The sequence below is a fragment of the Suricata suricatta genome, chromosome 9 (genome assembly GCF_006229205.1).
Source record: "Suricata suricatta isolate VVHF042 chromosome 9, meerkat_22Aug2017_6uvM2_HiC, whole genome shotgun sequence".
Classification (NCBI taxonomy): domain Eukaryota; kingdom Metazoa; phylum Chordata; class Mammalia; order Carnivora; family Herpestidae; genus Suricata; species Suricata suricatta.
The window spans coordinates 103,190,343-103,212,302 of NC_043708.1; the positions used below are offsets into that span (position 1 = coordinate 103,190,343).

The window sequence follows — 21,960 nt, forward strand, 5'->3', positions numbered from 1 at the left end:
ACTACCACCCACAAGCAGCGCTGAGGCTCTTCCCAGCACCCCGCTTCCCCTTGTGGCGGCGAGACGAATGAGGGAGAGGCCGTTAAAAGGGTGGCAAGCGGCCGCGAGTTGCTGGGGTCTAGAGCTCAGTTTTCTCTCTAAGCCTCTTGGAAGGGGCAGCATTTGAAGACGGACGCGAAGCTCCCGCGCACCGCCCTTCCTGGGCATAAGGGCGGAGCGCCGCCTCCCGGAAGTACTTCCCCTTAGGGGCTGGGGCCTGCCGGAAGTGGCGTAGCGGCAGGGAGGGGTTCTTTACCGGGTCCGGCAGCTGAAGCTCGGCTCTCGGGTTACCCCTGCAGCGACGCCCCCTGGTCCCACCGATACCACTGCTGCTCCCGCCCCTTCGCTCCTCGGCCGCGCAATGGGCACCCGCGACGACGAGTACGACTATCTCTTCAAAGGTGAGGCCATGGGCTCTCCGACTCTCTTCACCGAGTCCCCCTTTCGGGGGCCCGAGACACTCCCGGGAGACCCGCGTGCGGGCTGCCCCTGTACTGAAATCGGCCTTCCTCAGCCCTTCCTCTCTGCGATTTGACCTGCGGTCTCCCAACTCAGTCCTTCTTCCCTCAGACAGGGAGCCCTCCCACACGCCGCGCTCTTGGCGACCTCCCCTTAGGCCTTCGCTGTCCTCCCTCAGCGCCCCTCACCCTGTGTCCTTCTCGTGGCGGGCAGCCGTCTCCCAAATCGTCTTCCTCTCCCGGGTTCGGTGGACCCTTGAAGGGACCGCCCCTCCCACCATCTATCTTTTCGGGGTTGGCGCCCCTCCCCCTCCCCCTCAGTCTACAGCCTTCTCGGCTCGCTCTGTTCCCGATCCTCTCTGACCTGCGCTTCCCCTCGCTCACCTTTCTCTCGGCGCAGACTCCCACCACTGGTCTTGTTCTAATCTGCCCCCCCTTTCCCCTCGAGCGAGCCTCTCCTCTGCGTCTTCTTGCAGCCCCTCCCCTCGGACAGACGCCTCTCGGAGCAGTCTTTTTCCATCCCCGGGCCAGGCCCTCGTTAAAATCTGAACGGGCCAGGGGTCCCCGTCCCCACCCGCCCCACAGGTCTCGTGGTCGGTAACCTTCTGCACTGCCCCCGGGATTGGTAGCCCTTTTCTCTGCCTTTCCTCCCCAAATAATCGAGAGCTCTCCCACGTCTCCTGTGCGACCCCGAGGGTTGGGGGTAGGGCAAGAGGGATTGTCCATCACCCACGCGCGCACTTGTCGCAGTGACCGGCAGACTGTTGTGACTTCCCATCTAGGCTTTTTTCCTCCTACCCCCCCCCCCCCCCCACCCAGCGGCAGCCAGCCCGGGATAACTCTAGACTGCTCGCGAGAAGGGGTTGCGGATGGGTGGTGGCTGTTATCCTTGCCAGACCTGAAGGCCCAGTTCCTGAGCAGGAAAGGTTGTGCGCTGCACAAATACTAGCCTGCTTTATCACTATGGACTGGTTGCTTCCTGCTGTAACACTGGGAGGATCCAGCCTTTTGGTGTTTTTAGAACAGGAAGGGAAGAGTCCTAGTTGGCCACATACTTTACCCAAAAGGTGGGGACTGGGGGGAAGTTGTGTGCTCTTTGGTGAAATTATGTATTACAAGATAGGGAGACATGTAGTGAGTGCCCTTGGACGGACCATACTGGAGGGTGGGAATGGATGGAAAGAACTGCTTCTTGGTTAGGCCAGAAAGAATCCCAATAGTTTTTTTTTTTTAATCAACCAAAATAAAGGGTACGGTTTTCATTGAGAAGCAGTTCGGTAAATGCTTCATTTTTGTTCACTGAATACGCTCCCACTCAGATGCTCTTTCTCTGCCTCTGAATTAGGGCAGCCATCAAGTAGTATGCTGAACAAAGATCAGTACCAGGGAGGAAGAAGCCATTGCTATTAAAGCTTTACAGTGGAGGGTGGAGTTTAAAAAGAGTGTTAAGCATGGTGATTGTTTCTGACCTTGCCATTGGGTACTAAGAATGATTGACTAAAGGGAGACCGGAAACCTTTCTTTGCTTTACCAGTACTTTGCAAATCTTCTCACTGCTTAACTCCTGGGCCAGAATATTCTGTTTTATAGGATGACAGTGTTCAGTGTTAACCCTCACTGCCCCATGGTGGAAAAGTCTTTAATGGAGAAGGGAGTACTTGATGCATTTTATAAATACAAAAAGGAAACGTTAGCATACTGTTTAGCTGAAGGCATCTGGAATTACTTAGGTGAGACCCTAGAGACTAGTGTTGAGTCATTGTAAGGTTAATTCTTAAAATAAGGTACAAGATTGTAGGCAGCTAGGTACCTTAATTTTTTTATTAAAAAATTTTTTTTATGTCTTTTATTTATATTTTTGAGAGACAGAGAGACAGTGCGAGCAGCGGAGGGTCAGAGAGAGAGAGGGAGACACAGAATCTGAACACAGGCTCCAGGCTCTGAGCTAGCTGTCAGCACAGAGCCTGACGCGGGGCTCGAACCCAGGAACCGTGAGATCATGACCTGACCTGAAGCCGGACACTTAACCGACTGAGCCACCCAGGTGCCCCTAGGTACCTTTAAAATGATTAATTTAGAACAAGATAGACTAATTTCTCCTGTTAGGTTTGGAGCTTGAGTGTTGTTTATAAAAGCCTTTTTTTTTTCCCCACTAAGAATATTAATTATCCTGGATTGGTTTAAGAGATTTTAACTTAATTTTGAGATTAAGACCATTCTGTTAACAGTGATTGAGAGAGTACAGGGCTTTGGAATCACACAGGCCTGGATTCAAATTCTGACTGAGGTCTTAAATTTGCTTCCCTCCCCCCATATTTTATTTATTTTTGAGAGAGAGACAGACAACATGAGCAGGGGAGGGGCAGAGAGAGAGGGAGACACAGAATCCGAAGACAGGCTCCAGGCCCTGAGCTGTCAGCACAGCACCTGACGAGGGGCTCGAACCCACCAACTGTGAGATCATGACCTGAGCTGAAGTCGGACGTTTAACCAACTGAGCCACCCAGGCACCCCTTAAATTTGCTTTGTGACCTTTGAATGTCAATTCCCTCCTCTATAAAAAGGAAATAATACCTACCTCTCAAACTCTTACCAGAATTAAATGAGACTGGCTGTGATCACCAAGTGATTTCACCCAGTGATAACAATGTGAAGAAAGTTACTCTGGTTCTTGGCAGCTTTTTGAACCTTAACTCTTTATAAGAGCATTTAAATATTACTAAAGAAACTTAAAAGTAGGAATTTGAGGTGCCTAGGTGGCAGGCTTGGTGAGTTGAGTCTCCAGCTTGATTTTGGCTCAGGTCATGATCCCAGGATTGTGGGATTAGGCCCACTTCAAGTCTCCACGCTCAGTAAGGAGCCTGCTTAAGATTCTCTCCCTCTGTCTCTCTTCCCTGCTTGCTCTTTAAAAAAAAAAAAAAAGTAGGAACTTTTAAAGTATTGTATGATTCTATGAGTTATGTTTTCATTTTGTTGTACACTTGTACATTGTGCTGTTTAAGATAGGGTGTTTAAAAAATTTTGCTGAGAAGAATTTCCACTTTTTTTTTAAGCTCTTACAGGATATGAGTCACTTTTTTTAAAACTTTAATGCTGATTATTTAGCCAATTTCTTATTTATACAATTATATTTTAAAGCAAAGCAACAATAATTTTATTTTAAAATGGTGTCGTTCTAGAGATTTATTCACCAAGATGAACTACAGGTCTCCACTTGGAAGATTGCTTATGAAGCACAGTTAATATTTAAGGGAAATGGAAGTCACTTCTTAATTCTGACCAATTGAAAATGAAAGGACATTTGATTAGTACGGGATGGAGTGGTACAAATGGGAATGTAAACTGGGGAGAGCAGGGCAGTTACTCTACATTATGTATTTGTTCTTGAACATAAGTTAAGCTCAACAGTGAGACTTTTGATGTAGGGCAGAGAGGGAGACACATTTTATTTTAAAACTTAGACATTTTATTTTAAAAGCTTTATTTAATTCTACAGGTATTTATATACAATGTGGTTATGGCCCTGTGGGACACATAAGTGAAGTGAGCGTCAATCATGGTTACTTCCTATGATTGGTGTTGAAGACACCAACTCAAAGTCACATTTAAAAAAAATATTTAGATACATAGTCTACTTCATTTTATTTTCAGTCTAGTTGAAGGTCAGTAGTAATTAACTATCAGCTGATTGTCAGTGGAAACGATCATAGGAACTTTGCTGTCTTGCATCTTGGTAGCTTTTCTTTCACAACTTTCGGTTGAGCAACTCCGAGTGTGCTGAATCTGGAAAAACTTGTCTAGACTAAAGCCTTATTGACTTATTGAATGTGTTTATTTGCAAGACTCTTTTGGTGAAGTAGGACTATGAATCTAGTTGAAAGAGTAGAAAAGTCTCCAAGTTTATTAATGAAAATTATCAGTTAATCATTTTAGATGATAACTTTTAGGTCTGATGCACTGTGATTGATTTGTTCAATGAAATTTTAGACTGGTACATTAGTTTGCAAGAGAGTGTATAAAACTAAATGGTTGAAGAGGTGGAACTTTTTATTAATGGATAATTAATTTATATATTCTGCTTTTATGGCATTTGGCCCAAATTTTGATATAATGAACCAAATTTAATATTAGGTATTATAGTGATACTTAAAATTCAGCAGGTGAGGTTAACCAAGTGGTATAAATATCACTAGGTTATTTCAGAAATGTTATAGGTCTTTAATATATAGATGCTGTTGTTTGTGTTTATATTATCTCACACACACACACACACACACACACACACACTTTTAATCTAAGGTACTAGTTAAGGAAAACAGGAAACTCACTGCAAAGCCCCTTCTTGAACTATAGGATGTAATCATATAATTCACATTTTTAAAAAGTGATTAAATGTCATCCTAATGAGAGAAGCTATTTTGATTAGGAATTGAGTCCCTGAATTAATTAATTAATTTATTTTTAGTTTATTTTTTCAGTCATTGCCAGTAAATTCTCTTATGTTGTTTAGGTAATTTAATCCATTCTGGTTTGTTTATTTTTTAGCGACCTTATATGTAACCCTTCTTGGTTTGATTTCTCATTTTGTAACTGAATAGAACCAGCTTTTCTTATTATGTCATTTCGCAGCACTTCTTGGTAGCACTGTTACAGAACCACTCTCTTCTGGTGTCACTCAAGATATAATCCTTTAACAAGTTGTTAGTCTTTGAATTCTGGCAACCTTGTCCATGTCTAGCGGAGGTAATTCTTTTAAACTGTATAAAACGTTCTTCATGAGTCTTGAATTATTTTCACATAAGGGTGCAATTTTTTTATAATGTTAAAATTAATTGGTTACATTGGGGAGGAAGCCTTCACTGTCTTTATGCTGAGGTGGGGAGATAATGAGTGTAATCATTAGTTAACATGGACGTCAAAAGGGAAGAAATCAAAATTTGGAAGTGCTAGAGTTTTTGTGGGAGGGAGAAGGTGTCCTTTGAGTGAGCTATTTATTTAATTTTCCAAAGGCTTTGTCATTCTGGATGTCTTGCTTTTTGGTTTTAAACTGACTGGCTCCCGAATTACTGATTGATATCTGAGTGTCTATAAAAGTAGAAATGTTTTAACTTTTTGGTTTTTTCCCATCTTTCCCACCTCAAGTGAGGCTTTTACACCTCTATGCTAGTGTGGGGCCAGAAATGATTCAAAGAGTTTCCTCAGCAGAACATCAGGCCTCTTGCCCTAAGAGGCAACAAGTGCGTGTATCCTATTAATAGGAAGAGTGCATCACTGAAACTGGGATTTGACCTCACTTCCAGAATGGTACACCTTGGAAACTAACATAACTAGCCATCCTATAAAACTGCAAGTGCATCGTTTTTATATGTTATGTTCATGACCTTAACATCTTCCTTGGTATCCAAATTAGAGCATTTGTTATAATATCTGTGTTTGGCACAATAGCTTTGACCTCTCTAATTGACTACATAGCTAGAAATTACTGATTGCTCTGCATGGAGTTAACTGCCACCTGGATGATTCTTGCTGAATCAGCTAATAGAGGAAGTCAGAAAGATATGCATTTGATAATGTACTCCATCCAGGACTGTCCAGAGGCCAGCTTATATCCACTCTTGTGGCAAGGAAGGAATGCATAATAGACTCTCTTTGCCCTCTGACCAGGGTGTAGTGAGTTCTCACAGTTTTTACCTCCCTCTCTACCCCCTTGCCCCCCAATCCCAGTTTCTTTAGGAAGCTTTGGTCTTATTCCTTGGTGTTATTCTTTCATGTTTGATTTTCTAGTCCTAGGGACTAATTCAGTTAGCTAGTAAGAAGCATTAGTAGTCAACAGTAGAAATAAGTTTATTTTTTGAAATGCTGATAACAATTTTTTCCTTTGTAAAAATTTTTTAGCTCATGTTCTGTAAACCTGTGAATGCATTTTGTTCTTAAGTGCTTTAAAACAAGGTAACTGCCTCTTTTCCCATTGTTTATGAAATTTTTTTGGTAAGTTTGTTTATTGTGTGAAAGCAGGAGTAGGGGAGGGACGGAGAGGGAGACAGAATCTCAAGCAGGCTTCGCACTGTCATCACAGAGCTAGGTGCAGGGCTCGAACTCATGAACCATGAGATCATGACCTAAGCAAGAGTCAGATGCTTAACTGACTGAGCCACCCAGGCTCACCCTGTTTATGAAATTAAGTATAACATTGCCTTGGGTGAAAAAACAACTCCATGTATTTAGTTAGTAAATAAACTGCCTCCTATAGTGATCATAGGAAATAAATTCATCTAAACCAAACTTGTTTTTAAAGAATTTTTAAGTCATAAAAGAATGTATGTGCCCTCATTGCTATGGCTTTTACTCAGAGTAAGTCAAGAATTCTTAGTTCCTAGGGACCCTGTTAAACTTAATTGGGGTGTGTCTAGCTTCTGGCCTATCTGATAAATGCAACTATGAAAAGTTCTTTGTAGTTTCTGTGATCTGGGTAGCACTGTTTATAAACCTGATGCCTCATATGGTAAAGGTATTTCATTTTGCTGGGGTGTGAGTCCTGAGGTCACACCTAGTCTTTAGTGAAAGTAGAACATTTTCATTCTTTCCCTCCTTTCTACTCACTGACATCCTTTGTTGCTTTCCTGTATGATATGACAAATTGTTTGGTGTAGGACTTATCTTTCTTTATTTTTTAAATTTTTAATGTTTTTTTTTTTTTATTTTTGAGAGAGAGAGACAGAGACAGAGACAGTGACAGTGTGAGCAGGGGAGGGTCATCAGAGACACAGAATTGGAAGACAGGCTCTGAGCTGGCTGTCAGCACAGAGCCCGACACGGGGCTTGAACCCATGAGCCGTGAGATCGTGACCTGAGCCAAAGTCAGATGCCCAACTGACTGAGCCACCCGGGCGCCCCTAGGATTTATCTTTCAAGTTACTACCTTCTATAATAGTAAGGTTGGTATAGCATTGACAATAATTAATCAATGCCTAATAGACCTATGATTAAAATTTTATGTGTCAGACAGGGTACTATATCTGTGCTAAGCAGATGATGCGTGCAAGTTATTATGTAGGTAGAAACAGGTTAAAAAGAATGAGTTGTTTTTATTATTTGGTAACAGGTTAAGGATATGGGCTATTCCCCTCTCCCCCACCCCCATCCCTTTAAAACAAATCAGATGCTCTTTTTTGCTTTAAAGCATGGTGTTATTTTGAATATGTCTGCCTCATTTATCTGACATTGAGTTATTTGTCTTTTTATTCAGTTGTCCTTATTGGAGATTCTGGTGTTGGAAAGAGTAATCTCTTGTCTCGATTTACTCGAAATGAGTTTAATCTCGAAAGCAAGAGCACCATTGGAGTAGAGTTTGCAACAAGAAGCATCCAGGTTGATGGGAAAACAATAAAGGCACAGATATGGGACACAGCAGGGCAGGAGCGATACCGAGCTATAACATCAGCGTAAGTCTCACAGTTTTTACCTTCTGAGAAGTAGACTGAGTTAGCTAGCTGACTTTTGGTATTGGAAAAGGTACTTTTATTTTTCCTCTTAAGAATTCTTGTATTAGGATTTTGAAATCTATAAGTGTGCTTTTAAAAATATATAATCCACAAATTTAGTTCTTCCTGCTGTTCCCTTCCATCTTGTGATTGTTAAATAATAGTTAAATACGTGTTCTCGTTTTCATTTTCAGATATTATCGTGGAGCTGTAGGTGCCTTACTGGTTTATGACATTGCTAAACATCTCACATACGAAAATGTAGAACGATGGCTGAAAGAACTGAGAGATCACGCTGATAGTAACATTGTTATCATGCTTGTGGGCAATAAGAGTGATTTGCGTCATCTCAGGGCAGTACCTACAGATGAAGCAAGAGCGTTTGCAGGTTAGTGATATGGATTTCATGATATTATTAGTGATTCTGTATTTCTTACTGTTATGTCTTGCAGTTTTGAAACTTTTCCAGTGAGGAAATAATTGCTTACAATAGTTTCAGGGAAGTAAACATCCATGCCCAACAATATGGCTCTTTTGCTTTACGTTGAGTCATTAAAACATTGTATTTTGAGTTTTGCTGCCAAAAGTTAAATAGAAATCCGATTCTTTTTCCTTATCCTGGAAGGAATGTATGATATCTATCAGTTTATTTTTTGCTTCTTGTCTCTTTTTCTATTATGTCTGTGTTTTACCAAAGCAGTTCTATGTGGGTGTAAAAAGTAGTGGCCTAAGGAGTGTCAAAGACCAGCAGGGAATGCGACTGTTAAGGAGTTACAACTCTTTTGACTTTAGGAGAGGATCTGCCTTTTTCTTCTTCTGTTCCAGTAGGGACAGCCCATTGGAAGGCAGCATTATTCATTCTTGGCTAGTGAAGGTTGTGACTGTCTACCAGTGATTATGCTGTGAATAAAGGTTTCTATAATAGTTTTTCAGTTTTCCAGGCAAAAAGCTTTATTTCAAATAACACTGTTACAGAATTCTGAGTGAATAACACATACTTATCTGTGTTCATATCATAATTATGTGGTTGATGGGGAAAGGACAGTAAGGGATGGAAATTATTTGATAAGTTTGCTACCTTTTGAGTAGTGTTATTCAATGCCATTCATTGGTAGTAGATAGATGTAACTCGTATTTATTTTGATTAAGGAGCCTGTGAAAATTTCTCACTGTTACTTACTTTAATCTGCTGGAGTAAAGTAGAATGGTTCTTATTGCTCAAGGAGTGGGAGGGGGGGGTGGTGTCTTGGGTTTTACAAAGTTTTGTTATTTTCCTTTTGAAACTTGAATGTATTACATCTCTTGTATAAAATTTGACAAGACTGAAGTTTTTCTCTCTCCCACCTCTCTGCCCCACCCACCAGAAAAGAATGGTTTGTCATTCATTGAGACTTCCGCTCTAGACTCTACAAATGTAGAAGCTGCTTTTCAGACAATTCTGACAGGTAAGACTTGAACTTTTACAGTATACTAGTGGGAATTGGAAGTTTTATGAATGTAAACAAATTAGAAAACTATATATCACCCTAAGACTGTCATTTAAGAGCTGCTATAGCAAGAACTGTTTAGAGCCCAAAATCAGTTAACAACTCTTGCTGAACTTTAACCCTAATTTATTGGGTTTATACTGGGAAGAGTACTTTGAAAATAATTTGTTCACTTGTATTACTTCAGTCCAGGTATTCTATACTTTGTGGTCACAAGCACAAAGCAATGCTTAAAGGTACTTTCATAAGATAAATATGAAATCCTGGCTGTGGAGGGGCACCCGGGTGGCTCAGTCAATTAAGCGTTGTACTGATTTTGGCTCAGGTCATGATCTTTTGGTTCATGGGTTTGCGCTCTGAGTCAGGCTCTGTGCTGACCGTGAGGGGTCTGCTTGAGATTTTATTTTATTTATTTATTTATTTTTTGAGAGAGGGCTTATATTTATAAATAATTTGTGATATGATTTGACTTGGATGGTATGTTGTGACTTAAAGGCATTTATCTCGACAACCCACAGAAAAGAATTGGCTGTCACTTGAGACACCTACTTTTGACTCCAGAAACGAGTACATGACTTGACACATGTAAATACTTAGCTATCCCTGCTACAGGATGGACGTTTGATGAATTAGTAGCTAAATAGCAGTTGAAGCATGAAAAGAAACTTTATTTAAAAATAAACTAGATCTTGGTAATCCACACACCTATTTTATTAGAGTTCTTTTCTGTTATCAGAAAAATAATAACTAACAGAACTGGTGCTAAGGCTGGATAAATAGTCTTTGGAACACAGTAGCTTTCCTTTAGAATCCTCTGTTTAGTTTCATTACAGACTGTTAGAAGACGTCAAGGAAATATTGATTAAATATGCAGTGTGTCTGCAAATCCCACTTCTTTTCTTTACAACAGCCTGTGTGGATTCAATTAAATCAATATGTAGAGTACTAAGTTTAGACCCAGGAATTGTAGGTTTTTACTTTTTATCACTTTGTTCCCGGCCCCTGTGTAACTAGTCACTCAACTAGTCACAGGACACCGTGGTCCTCAGATTCAATGTCATAAATAATGAGTGAGTTAAATCATTTTCAGGGTCTGTGAGTCTCTTAAGGCATCTGAAAACTTCACTTTTTTAAGTCCTTGTCGAGATATTTTTTATGTCCCATCAGATCCCTGCATTCTAGCCCATTCTGATCTCAGTTTCTAGCCTATTTTGATACTAAGTGTAGGTGAGACCATCTGCAGTTCATTGTTTTATGTGTCATTTTGCAACATTCACTTTAATTATCCACTCAAACATGAACTAAGTAATCAGTTAAGTATGATATATACTTAAATTTTAACTGTTTTGTCCATAAAGATGAAGAACATTTGGCTATGGCTATTTTTTTTTTTTAAGTTCACTTTAACATTTGTTACTGCTTAAGTAATGTTGCTTGAAAGCAAACATGATTTTACTTTCACTTGCTACCATTTTTTCTCTATATTCACAAATTTGTCATCTTCCTCCATAAATTTTCACTATTAATCTGTGGGATCAGAGGTCACTGCATATGGCAGCAGACATCTCTGTTGTTTTGTATGTGTTAGGATGTTTGTTCTAAACTTTTCTTTATACCAGTAGGAGTATTAATAAGAAAAAACAGGAAGGAAAAAAATCAGGAAAGACCACAGTAATCTCCTTAGGTTTAATTCTGCCTTGAATGTTAACAGCATGAAGGGAGCATTTACATTGTATTTTGATGTTGCTGGAAGAAAAAAGGTTATTTTCATTAAAAAATTTTTTTAAATGTTTTTACTTATTTTTGAGAGAGAGACAGCGTGAGCAGGGGGAGGGTCAGAGAGAGAAGGAGTCACAGGATCTGAAGACAGGCTCCAGGCTCTGAGCTAGCTGTCAGCACAGAGCCTGACGCAGAGCCTGACATGCGGCTCGAACCCACAAACCGTGAGATCATGACCTGAGCCAGTCAGAGGCTTAACCAACTGAGCCACCCAGGCGCCCCCTTATTTTCATTTTTAAGGTGGAAAATTAATTATATGTTGGAAATTTTATCTGTGTTAATACTCCAAAGTTAATTGTGTTGCTTGTTTAGAGTAGACTCATGGCATTTTTGACATCCATTAATTTGACAGTAACTCCATTACAGTTTTACTTCTAGTATATTTTAGAGATGGTTAGCTAGTACTTGAGTGAGCCTGATACATTGCCCAGCCTTTGCATTTCAGTGCAGTTTTGGTTTCTTTCATCCTCAAGTTCATTAAGGGATGTTTTTAATATATATTTTCCATACTCCGTTATTTTTTCCTTCAACTTCAAATATGATAATTTCAGACTTAAGAGTTGCAATAATAGTGCCAAGAATTTACAAATATCCTTCACCCATTTGCCCCCAATGTTGATATTTTAACATACCTGCTTTATTCTTTTTTCTTTCTCTTGCTATGTGCGTCTTCTCCCCTTGTATCAGTGTATATTTCTTAAAAACAAGAATGTTCTCATAACCCATAGTGCAGTTATCAAAAATCAGAGAGTTAGGTAGTAGCCTACATCGATGTTTAACTGCAGACCTTATGCAGATTTTTCCAGTTGTTCCAATTATGTCCTTAATTAGCACAAGAAATTCTGGGATCACATTCATTGCATTCAGCTGTTCTAGCTCTTTTCATCTCCTCTAATCAGGAAAAGATCCTTAGTCTTCCTTTTGTTTATTGACTTTTTTTTTGAAGGGTACTGGTCATTTATTTTGTAGTGTCCCTCATTTTGGGTTTGTCTCATGTTCTCTCATAATTAAATTCAGATTATGCACTGTCAGCAGAACACCACCGAAGTGTTCTTAGCACATCCATCAGAAGGTCACGATATTGGTTCATTACATTTACTACTGGTAATGTTAACTCTGATCTCTTGGTTAAAGTGATAAACTGCCAGGTTTCTCCACGTAATTAGTAAGTCTTAATTATCTTTTTAGTTAAAGGTGGTTAAAGTAGTGAGAATCATTTAATTAGGTATAGTATCTTTGTTCTTGGCATGTGGCAACCTTTTAAATATGTCATTATATCAAATCAGCACTTGTTTGATGTTCAAGAAACTTAATGGTTAGCGGTTGGTTTGAAGGAGACCTAACAAATGCTGTTGGAGGCTATAGTGGAGTAACTCAGGCTTCTGTTATTTTCACAATTTTTAAAGAGCCCAAAGAATTTTAGCTCTTTTTGTTCTCTAATTTGGAAAAGTCGCCTTTAACTTATGTAGAGTTTACTTTGAAACTTGCTTAATACTTTCATTAGAGTAGAAATAAGCATGTCTTCTTTGTTTAAAAAAATTTGTTTATTTTTGAGAGTGAGAGACAGAGTGTGAGCAGAGGAGGGACAGAGAGAGAGGGAGACACAGCATCAGAAGCAGACTCCAGGCCCTGAGCTGGTAGCACAGAGCCTGACACAGGGCTTGAACTCATGAGCCGTAAGATCATGACCTGAGCTGAAATCAGACACTCAACAGACTGAGCCACCCTGGCGCCTCAAGCATGTGTCTTTGAAACTAACTTTACCTGGTTATATTTAAAACTGTGTTATATTAATATTTTAGTTCTCTGTTTAGATCTGTAAGAGATTCTAATACAAGAACAACACTTTAACTTTGCCTGTCCTTTGGACATTTTGAAAAGGTACTGCACAGGAATTGGTATATCACATACATTTGATTCTAAAGGAGAACATGCCCTTGAGAGAGGAAAATATTTGCATCTGGTTTAGCAAGTTATTAGTCCTGTTTCTCTTTCCCCACTTAAATAACCTCTAATCAGATACCAGGTAGAAGGTATCTGCTTCCTATTTTCTTATCAAGGTTTTTTTTTTTAAGTGACACACCCAGCCATAGGAGATGTTAAATAAATTACTTGAGTAGCGTCTTAGTGCCCATTCTACTTAAAGAAATTTTTTCTTTTACCTTTTTTTTTTTTTGGATCAACATTTTCCTGTTTATTCCTCTGGCATTTCTTTAGTGGAGGTCTTTTTGGTGATTGGAATGAATGTAGCACACTAATCCATTTTTACAAAATAGTACTTGCAGACCAGTTATACAGTACTGCTCAAATGTCTTGACTTTGTAATGAGATCTCTTTAATATTTAACTTTCTGTTCTCTGAGAACTGTGCCTGTGCCTCTCTTATGGTGTTCATGTAAGAGCCTGCAAAATATGTTTTGTTTTGGTTCCTTTGACTTAATCTTCCAAACGACTTGTAAAGAAGTTAAAATTTGTAGAGGGTCCCATTTAATAATTTGCACTTAAGAAAGAAGAGCTATCCAGTTTGGAAGAGGAGAGAATACTTAATGAATGAATGAATGAATAGTATAGTTTTATAGTAAGTTGATGATTGTTTTTATTCCTTAGTCACCAGTTTGAATTAGTGTCTTTCTCTTTACCCTTGACATACTCCAGTTCCATCTCTCTGCAGTGAAAAGAATCTAAATAAATTAGACTACATATCCTTTTTTTTTTTTAATTTTAGTCGGTAGGCTTTCTTTATTACAGTCTGTTTTTCCCTTGATGTTTCTTCAACTTTGAACCATTGTCAGCTTTCTGAAACACAAATTTTAGTGCCTTCCCCTCCCTGCAAAAAAAGTAAGAAATGGTGCATTATAACTGCCAGTGTTTTTGCTAGTTTACATACTCAGTTGACTACAGCTTGCTGTTTTTCAGCTTTAAGGAAATTAATTCTTAAGTTGGAGAAAAGGTATTTACTTAACACATTTCTTTTTCTTTAACTTTTTGTTATGGAAAGTTTCTAACATACCAAAATCGGGACAGTACCATGAATTCCCATGTAGCCACCAGCAACCATCCGTTCATGACCAGTCTTTCTTTCACTTATTTCCTCCCTTATTTTGAAACCAGTCCCAGATATTACATCATTTCATTTGTAAACATTTCATGATGTATATCTAAAAGATTAGGACTTAAACTCAGAATAGCAAAACTAGTAAAAGATAATATGACTTATTATCATCTATTACCCAAACAATATTAAAATTTTGTTTCAATTTTATTTAACTGTTCAAATTAGAATCTAATCAAAAGATGTTCCTATATTGCATTCCTATATTGACATGTTGTTGGAGCATTTTGAAAATAGAATTCTGGAGCGCCTGGGTGGCTCACTCGGTTAAGTGTCCGACTTCAGCTCAGGTCATGATCTCACAGTTCGTGGGTTCGAGTCCCGCATCAGGCTCTGTGCTGACAGCTCAGAGCCTAGAGCCTGCTTCAGAATCTGTGTCTTCCTCTCTCTCTGACCCTCCCCTGCTCACCCTGTCTCTCTCTCTCTCTCTCTCTCTCTCTCTCTCAAATAAGTAAAAACAGTTAAAAAAAATTTAATGATACAATTCTACTTTTCTTTTTGCCCCATAACTTTATAATTAAAAAATATTTTAGTATTATAATACATTGAACATGCTTAAACCTTTTGTTGTGAATCACTTTGGCACATTTGGCTTATTTCTACTTGTGTGTATACTCTTTTCCCCTTTTGCTCATTCTTCAGAAAATAACTCATAGACATTGTGGCACTTTACAAGTAAATACTGGAGCATTTTAACTTCTAAATACAAGGCATTCTACATTATCACAGTACCATATATTCAAGAAACATAAATTGCCTTGTACATGGGAGATATGGTGTTAGCTAAATGTGCAGTTCATATTCCTGTTTCTTCAAGTATACTAATGTCCTTTATAGGTTTGGTTTTTACATTTTAAATGTCATTTTGGCCAAAGGTCACACACTGATGGAAATGTTCCATATCTGGGGTGTATTAAATATAGTAGCTACTGGGCACAGGTTGTTATTGAGCCCTTGAAATATAGCTGGTAGACTGAGGAATTAGATTTTAAATTTAATTTAATTAAAACAATTTAAAAAACATTTATTTGAGAGAGAGAGAATGAATGGGTGGGGGGGAGGACAGAGAGAGAGGGAGACCCAGAATTTGAAGCAGGCTCCAGGTTCCTTGTTGTTGGCTCAGGGCCAGATGCTGGGCTCGAATTCATGAACTGTGAGATCATGATCTGGCCGAAATCGGATGCTTAACTGACTGAACCACTCGTGTGCCCCACATTTTATTTAATTTAAATATGTGACTACTGTATTGGACACTACAGATGCACAACATTTATTCCCATCTTTTAAATGTATTTTGTAGCAATACATGAAAAAAATTTTTTACTGTTTGTTTATTTTTGAGACAGAGACAGAGTGTGAGCAGGGAAGGGGCAGAGAGAGAGGAGAGAAACAGAATCAGAAGCAGGCTCCAGGTTCTGAGCTGTCAGCACAGAGCCCGGTGTGGGGCTCGAACCCACTAACCATGAGATCGTGACCTGAGCCAAAGTCAGATGGTCAACTGACTGAGCCACCCAGATACCCCTATAACAATACATTTTTTGAAGACTCTTGGTCAGTTGACTTGTAGGGTATTCCTCAGTCTGGATTTATTGAATTGTTTTCTCAGGATAAATTCATTTTAAACATTTTTGGCAGGAATACACAGGTGTCCTTCATGGGAATGTGCTCTGTCTTTCATAGTACATAATAGGAGACAGATCCTGTTAGTTTGTCCCATTTTTAGAATTCTCTTACCTTTTGAGGTTTTTGATTTTTATCTTAAGGGAGAACTGAGAGAATAAAGATAAGTAAGATACACTCTCTGTTTGTGAGGAGTTTATAATTTAGTCAGTGACATACTTTTAGGCAGTGCAGTATATGACCAAATAAAATGAGTGAAATAAAGATACTTGGTGTAGAGGAATTTAATAACATTTATTGGACCAACTAGTTACTTATTAAGTTATTAAGCCCTTACTTTATACCATATGCTAGAGATATAGAAATGAATAAGGTAGACACAGTGTCTATACAGAGTTTAATATTTAGTGGAAGAGGTAGACACAGGTTTTCTCTTCTTTTTTTTTTTTTTTTAACAGTTTTGGTGTCATATAAAATCAAGTTGCCTGTTAATAATTACTTAATTACAATTTAACTTTAGTTCAGGAGGTACCTTTCCAAGAGTCCTTTGGGATTTTGCCATGTTTATGAAGTTGTGCTCTTCCCTACACAGCCAAGAGAAATACTAATGTGTCTGATATGCAGATTTATTTTTATTTTTCTGTGGTACAGTGTGATGGTATGTAGGGTTTTTTGATAAGAGTAGACTGAAAATACTCTCATGCTTTAAGATTTATTTAGTTATTATTATTATTATTTTTCCTCTCATGGTTTAATTTACATCTAAGCCCATAAACTATGTAATTTCTTAAACCAAGATCTACTTAAGTGACTGGTGAACTGGAAAACCAGTTTTTCTCTTCTTACCCTTAGAGAAATTGTAAAAATAATGGATTGGTTCTAGTCAGTGGCTATTTGAAAATTTAAACGTATACATTCTTTGTTCAAGTTTGTTTGCAGTCTTTTTCTTCAAATCTGTTTTCTCCCTCTATGTACTTTTATATCAGCTATTAATGAGTCTATTCACAGTGAGTATTGCTGGATTTTTTTTCTTTTTTCAGAGATCTACCGCATTGTTTCCCAGAAGCAAATGTCAGACAGACGTGAAAATGACATGTCTCCAAGCAACAATGTGGTTCCTATTCATGTTCCACCAACCACTGAAAACAAGCCAAAGGTGCAGTGCTGTCAGAACATATAAGGCGTTTCTCTTCTCCCCTAGAAGGCTGTGTATAGTCCATTTCCCAGGTCTGAGATTTAAATATATTTGTAATTCTTGTGGTCACTTTGTGTTTTATTACTTCTTCATACTTAGGAGTTTTTCCATGTCTTAATAAGTCTTTTGATTTTAGCTTTATAAAATCATCCACTTGTCCCGAATGACTGCAGCTTTTTTTCATGCTATGGCTTCACTAGCCTTAGTTTAATAAACTGAATGTTTGGATTCCTCAATTACTGTTTACTTTTCATCATGGAAGCCTGTCAATGTAGGACATAATAGAACTTGATCGCTTGAAGCTCAGACCTGTTGGTCTTGATCAAATCAAACTAAGAAGACTTTAGAAGAAATAAGCTATCATTTTGCCACAGAGCAGCATATAATGAGCAGCTTATAATTCATCCACTCTCCTCTCAATGCAGTGTATATTTCCACAAATCTAAGAATTGCCCTATAAACATAGCAAGATTTTGAGAGCTTGAAAAATTTCCATTATTCTGGAAGTCAATTTCTAAAATGCCTTAATAGGGTTAAGTAGTTTAGTAAATTTTGTTTTTTAATTTTTCTAAGCATCAAAGTTGATTAGAGAGGGGGACACTTTTTTTCTGGACACGAATTATCTTAATAAACATAAAAGACTATTCTATGGTTTCAGTAGCAGTGTGGTTATGGAGCCATATGTTAAACAGTGCTGCCTGGCAGGCTGGGAACTCTAGAGACTGGTGGAATTCCATCTGAGATGCCTCTGTTGCAATGATCAGGCAGCCCAAATCATTGAACTTATCTAATTTCCCAGCAGTAGATTATGTGGCATTTTATTGCTCAGGCAATAACTGGTTTAATGCTGTTAGTATCAAATTGTGAAGTGTTAATTTTGTCTTAAAACCTTCCAGTAAATGAAATGCAACCTAGTTATCACTATCTATCAGCAGGCATGGATAATCATTTGACAGTGCTGATTTTGAGTTTTGCAATATATTATGGAATACAGTCCAGTTAAATTTCTGGTTTCAGTATGTCTAGGAATATAGTGAGAGGTTAATTTCTGCTCAAGTGGTACCACTTAAAGGCATGTATTCTTTTAGTATGTAGTACCTTGAGTTCAAATAGAATGTATTTAGGCATTATACCAACCTGAAATACTTTTCCCCACTACATTATTGAAGTCAATGGAGCAACTAGTTTCCCTTTTAGAAATGTGCACACTAATACTGAGTTTTACTTTCTTGTGGATAATATTAAGCACTTACTCTGCAGTGTTCTGAAAGTTGCGTCAACTGAAGTGATACTATTCAGGATGGTAGAATATCCCCCAAATACAAAATATATATGTGTGTGGGCTTGCATAGATTACTGTGTTTCATAGTTAATCAGTCTTTTGCAGTGCTCATGACGTGTGGGGCACACGGAAGGCATTGCTGTGGTCAGTCTTTTTGGTTTTCTTCTGTAGCCATTTATTATTTTAGTGTATTGGTTGGTTATGAAGATACTATTATCTATTTGTAAATTGCTACTTTGTATTTTATGCATGCTCTGTAACTTGATTTATTTTTATTTTTATTTTATTTTTTAGTTATTGATTTGGAATATATTCACGTTCTAATAAACAGTTATAGGGGGACTATTCTTTATGTTGTCAGAACACGTTTTTCCTTTGAGTGCTTTGGATGCAGCCATGGAATATTTGATTCTGATGAGAAAAAGCATAGGTCCTTGGATTACAGAGTAAACCCTCAATTCGAGGCATCATTGTGTGATTTCAGCTTTGATTTTAGACATATAGTGCAATTATGCTTTTCTTAGACAAGGTATCACCAAAAACATTAGGGAAGTAATCTTTGTATTTTCATTTATAACAGTGTCACCAGACCCAGGAAGAGGCATTTACTGAAAATTGGTAGTAAATCTTTCACAAAATTATTTAAGAGAAAGAAACTGTAGGTAGTGAATTGAAAATAAATAACTGAATTTTATCAACTCTAGACTTAATGTTGTCTTGGCCATGGTTGGATCTTTGGAGAAGTCTAAGAACCCTTTAAGTAGTGGTACAAAATGTCATTGCGTCTTAACAGTGTGTCTTCACTCTGAATAATATCTCAGGAGACAAACTCTCTCAAGTAAGAAACATTAAGTTTTAAATTCTTATGACAGTTTAGGGCTCAAGATAGTGTAGAAGAGTTTTGCTGTTTGACCGTGCTTTTCAGTTATTTTTAACTTGGAATGTTTTTTTTTTTAAACCTATTCTCCTGAAAAGCCGGTTTAGTCATCTTGATTTAAACTTGTATGTCATTGTTCTCAAGTGCTTTCTGTGCTATGGTTTTTCTTTAATAATAATTGTAACTCTGTAAGGTTATCTTTAGCCATTGCGTTGTGTATCCTAAATTTTAACTCTAAGAAGGGGTGTTAGCTGGTGACTTTTAAGTTCTGAAAGGTTTTGTTTGCAGTGAAGTTAGTTTAGATTGCCCGTCACAGCTAGTCATATTTATTTTGTCCTCAGTGTATTTTCAAAATACAGATACTCTCAGTGGTTTGAATGTTGTCCTGATTTCTTCCATCTACCTTAGTGAGAAAAGAACTTTTTAGACAGTTTTTGGCCAGGACCAGAAGCAGAATAAGTCAAAGGCTGGGTTGATAATTAAGAACTTAATCTAGCCTATTAGGTTTTAATTTATGGAGGTGTGTTTGTGTGTTTAAACACAGGAGGAAAACAGATTGGTTTTTTGAAGTCTCACAAACATTTTAAGGCTGCAAAAAATTCAAAACAAAATCTAAATTTTGTATAAGGACTGTGCGTGGCATGCATGACCTATGTGGGGAAAAAATGAACAAAGACCATGAAGGGACCATCCCCCGTGACACGCTTTAATGGGTTAGCATAACAACAGGCTAGTGCTAAAACCAGGAGGGCTGATTTTTGTTATCCTCTCGGGTCGGTGCTGATGCCACACTCTTTCTGGGATTTGACAGGCCGCTTTTTCCACTCATCTATATGATATGCTGAATAAACTGAAGTTGTCATGCTAATGTTTAAATGGTTGTATCTTCCCAAACTGTAGGAGGCTGAGGGTAACACTGAAATATAAAATGCTAATGTCATCACAGCTTCTGTAAAGGAGATCAGAGGCTGAGAAATAATTTTAATTGAAGTGTTAATTTCACTGAAATTTGAATTGGAGGATAGAGAAAGAATATCTGAAAGGACATGTATATATATGATATTGGGCACATATTAGAAAGTACGCTAAAAGTGGCAGGTAAACTAGGGCAGTGGACTGAGGGACAAAAAACTTGGATTCTAGGCGTACCTCTTTAAGTCATTTTATCTCTGAGCCTGCCCTCCTTCAGTTAGTGAGGGGAATAGGTTAGATTATTTCTGTGGTTCATCCCAGCCCCAGTTCAGTAATTTTATGAATGAACTCTTCAGATAGTAGAGCCAAAGTATTACACATTTGAATGCAAATTTGATAAGTAAAAATGATTTTGCCAAATGTTTTTGGTCTTACAATAACTTGATTAAAATGTTATTATTTCCACGTTAACTCCATTCAGTGAGATGAAAACTTTCAGAACATTTGCAAAATGACTGCTGTTTTCAATCGTAAGCGTATGTGCTGAGGGGGGAGTGGGGAGCACTTGATGGGCTGCTATGTCGCTTGTAAATTGAGAACTGCTTATATTGGCTTTTACTGTTAAAAGTTCTGTTGGCTTTTAATATATACTTTTAAAATATATTCATGTCTGAGAGAGAGAACTTTTAAAAACATTTTGTGTTTAATTTTTTACTATTATCTCTTAAAGGAATTTATAAAGAAGGTAGAGCAATCCAAAGTACTAGCTATCCAATAGAAATCAATGATTAAGTCCAAGGATATAGATTTTTGTGGCAAAACACACACAACATAAATGGCATTATTTGGGTATTAGTTTAGTAGTCCTAACATTTGAATTGAATTTAACTATTTAACATTATTAAGCATAGAATTGATGGGTCCCAGCACAGATGTCATATTTGCTGTTAATTACTCTATTGCCAGTACAGAGTAGTGGTGAAAATCCGTAGCCAGCCAATAGGATTCCTTTTTTGTCTTTGAGTCCGTGAACTTAACGTGCCTCTTATTCCCATCCCAGTGAAATGAGTAAGTATATTGCTTATAGACCCATTTCCCTTGACAACTTCCAGTCTCAGCACACCATTTTCTCAAATCCTTGTCTTACCTTTAAGAAGTTGCTGACCATTGTTTTAGTCTATGCCAAAGCATTTCATCATACTGCCCTAAGAATATGATAGGAATAGGTCATGTCTGACACTGGACATCTGGAAAGCCCCAGGAAGCGAGACTATATCTGTAGCCTTTCTTTGATAGGAAACCAACTCCAGAGGATCTGTTACGATCATCAGTTACTGGTTTTGGTTTACATTTAAGTGGATGCCTAAATAACAGTACTTTGTAAGATCTCAGGTCCCTGTGCTTTCTCGTATCCAAGGCTCTGGAGGGCCATCTGCTGGGCTAGACAATGGCTTGGGTGGTAGAAGCTGGAATGAGGAAGAAATCTGACAACTTGTTGCTGCAGACTAGAGTTTCAATCTTTGTGAGTTTGGATTGGACCCTAACTCCGATGTCTTTCTAGTTGTGCAAATCAGGGAAGAACATGTATAATCTTTTCTAGTTACAAATTTATAAGATTCGTAAGTGTGGAAATTATATTCCTAATATCTATCCCTTCTATTCCATGCCAGAACAATAAAGAAGGAACATCTAAAAGAGTGAGGAGGCTAATCCTAGAAT

The 21,960-nt window shown here is 38.2% G+C and overlaps 1 protein-coding gene across 1 annotated transcript; it reads left to right on the forward strand.

The window, feature by feature from the left end:
* The first annotated feature begins 258 nt into the window (after positions 1–258).
* RAB11A (RAB11A, member RAS oncogene family) lies at positions 259–20,924 on the forward strand. Its single transcript, XM_029952660.1, has 5 exons — positions 259–440; positions 7,744–7,939; positions 8,173–8,366; positions 9,343–9,423; positions 17,016–20,924. Exons 1-5 carry the CDS (start codon positions 401–403, stop codon positions 17,153–17,155), a joined length of 651 nt encoding a protein of 216 aa, XP_029808520.1. The 5' UTR covers positions 259–400; the 3' UTR covers positions 17,156–20,924.
* The last annotated feature ends 1,036 nt before the right edge of the window (positions 20,925–21,960 follow it).

Coding starts and splice junctions, on each gene's coding strand:
- RAB11A (XM_029952660.1), top strand. CDS start 401: ATGGGCACCCGCGACGACGAGTACGACTATCTCTTCAAAG. Junction 7,940..8,172: donor TACCGAGCTATAACATCAGC/GTAAGTCTCACA, acceptor TTTCATTTTCAG/ATATTATCGTGGAGCTGTAG. Junction 8,367..9,342: donor TGAAGCAAGAGCGTTTGCAG/GTTAGTGATATG, acceptor CCCACCCACCAG/AAAAGAATGGTTTGTCATTC.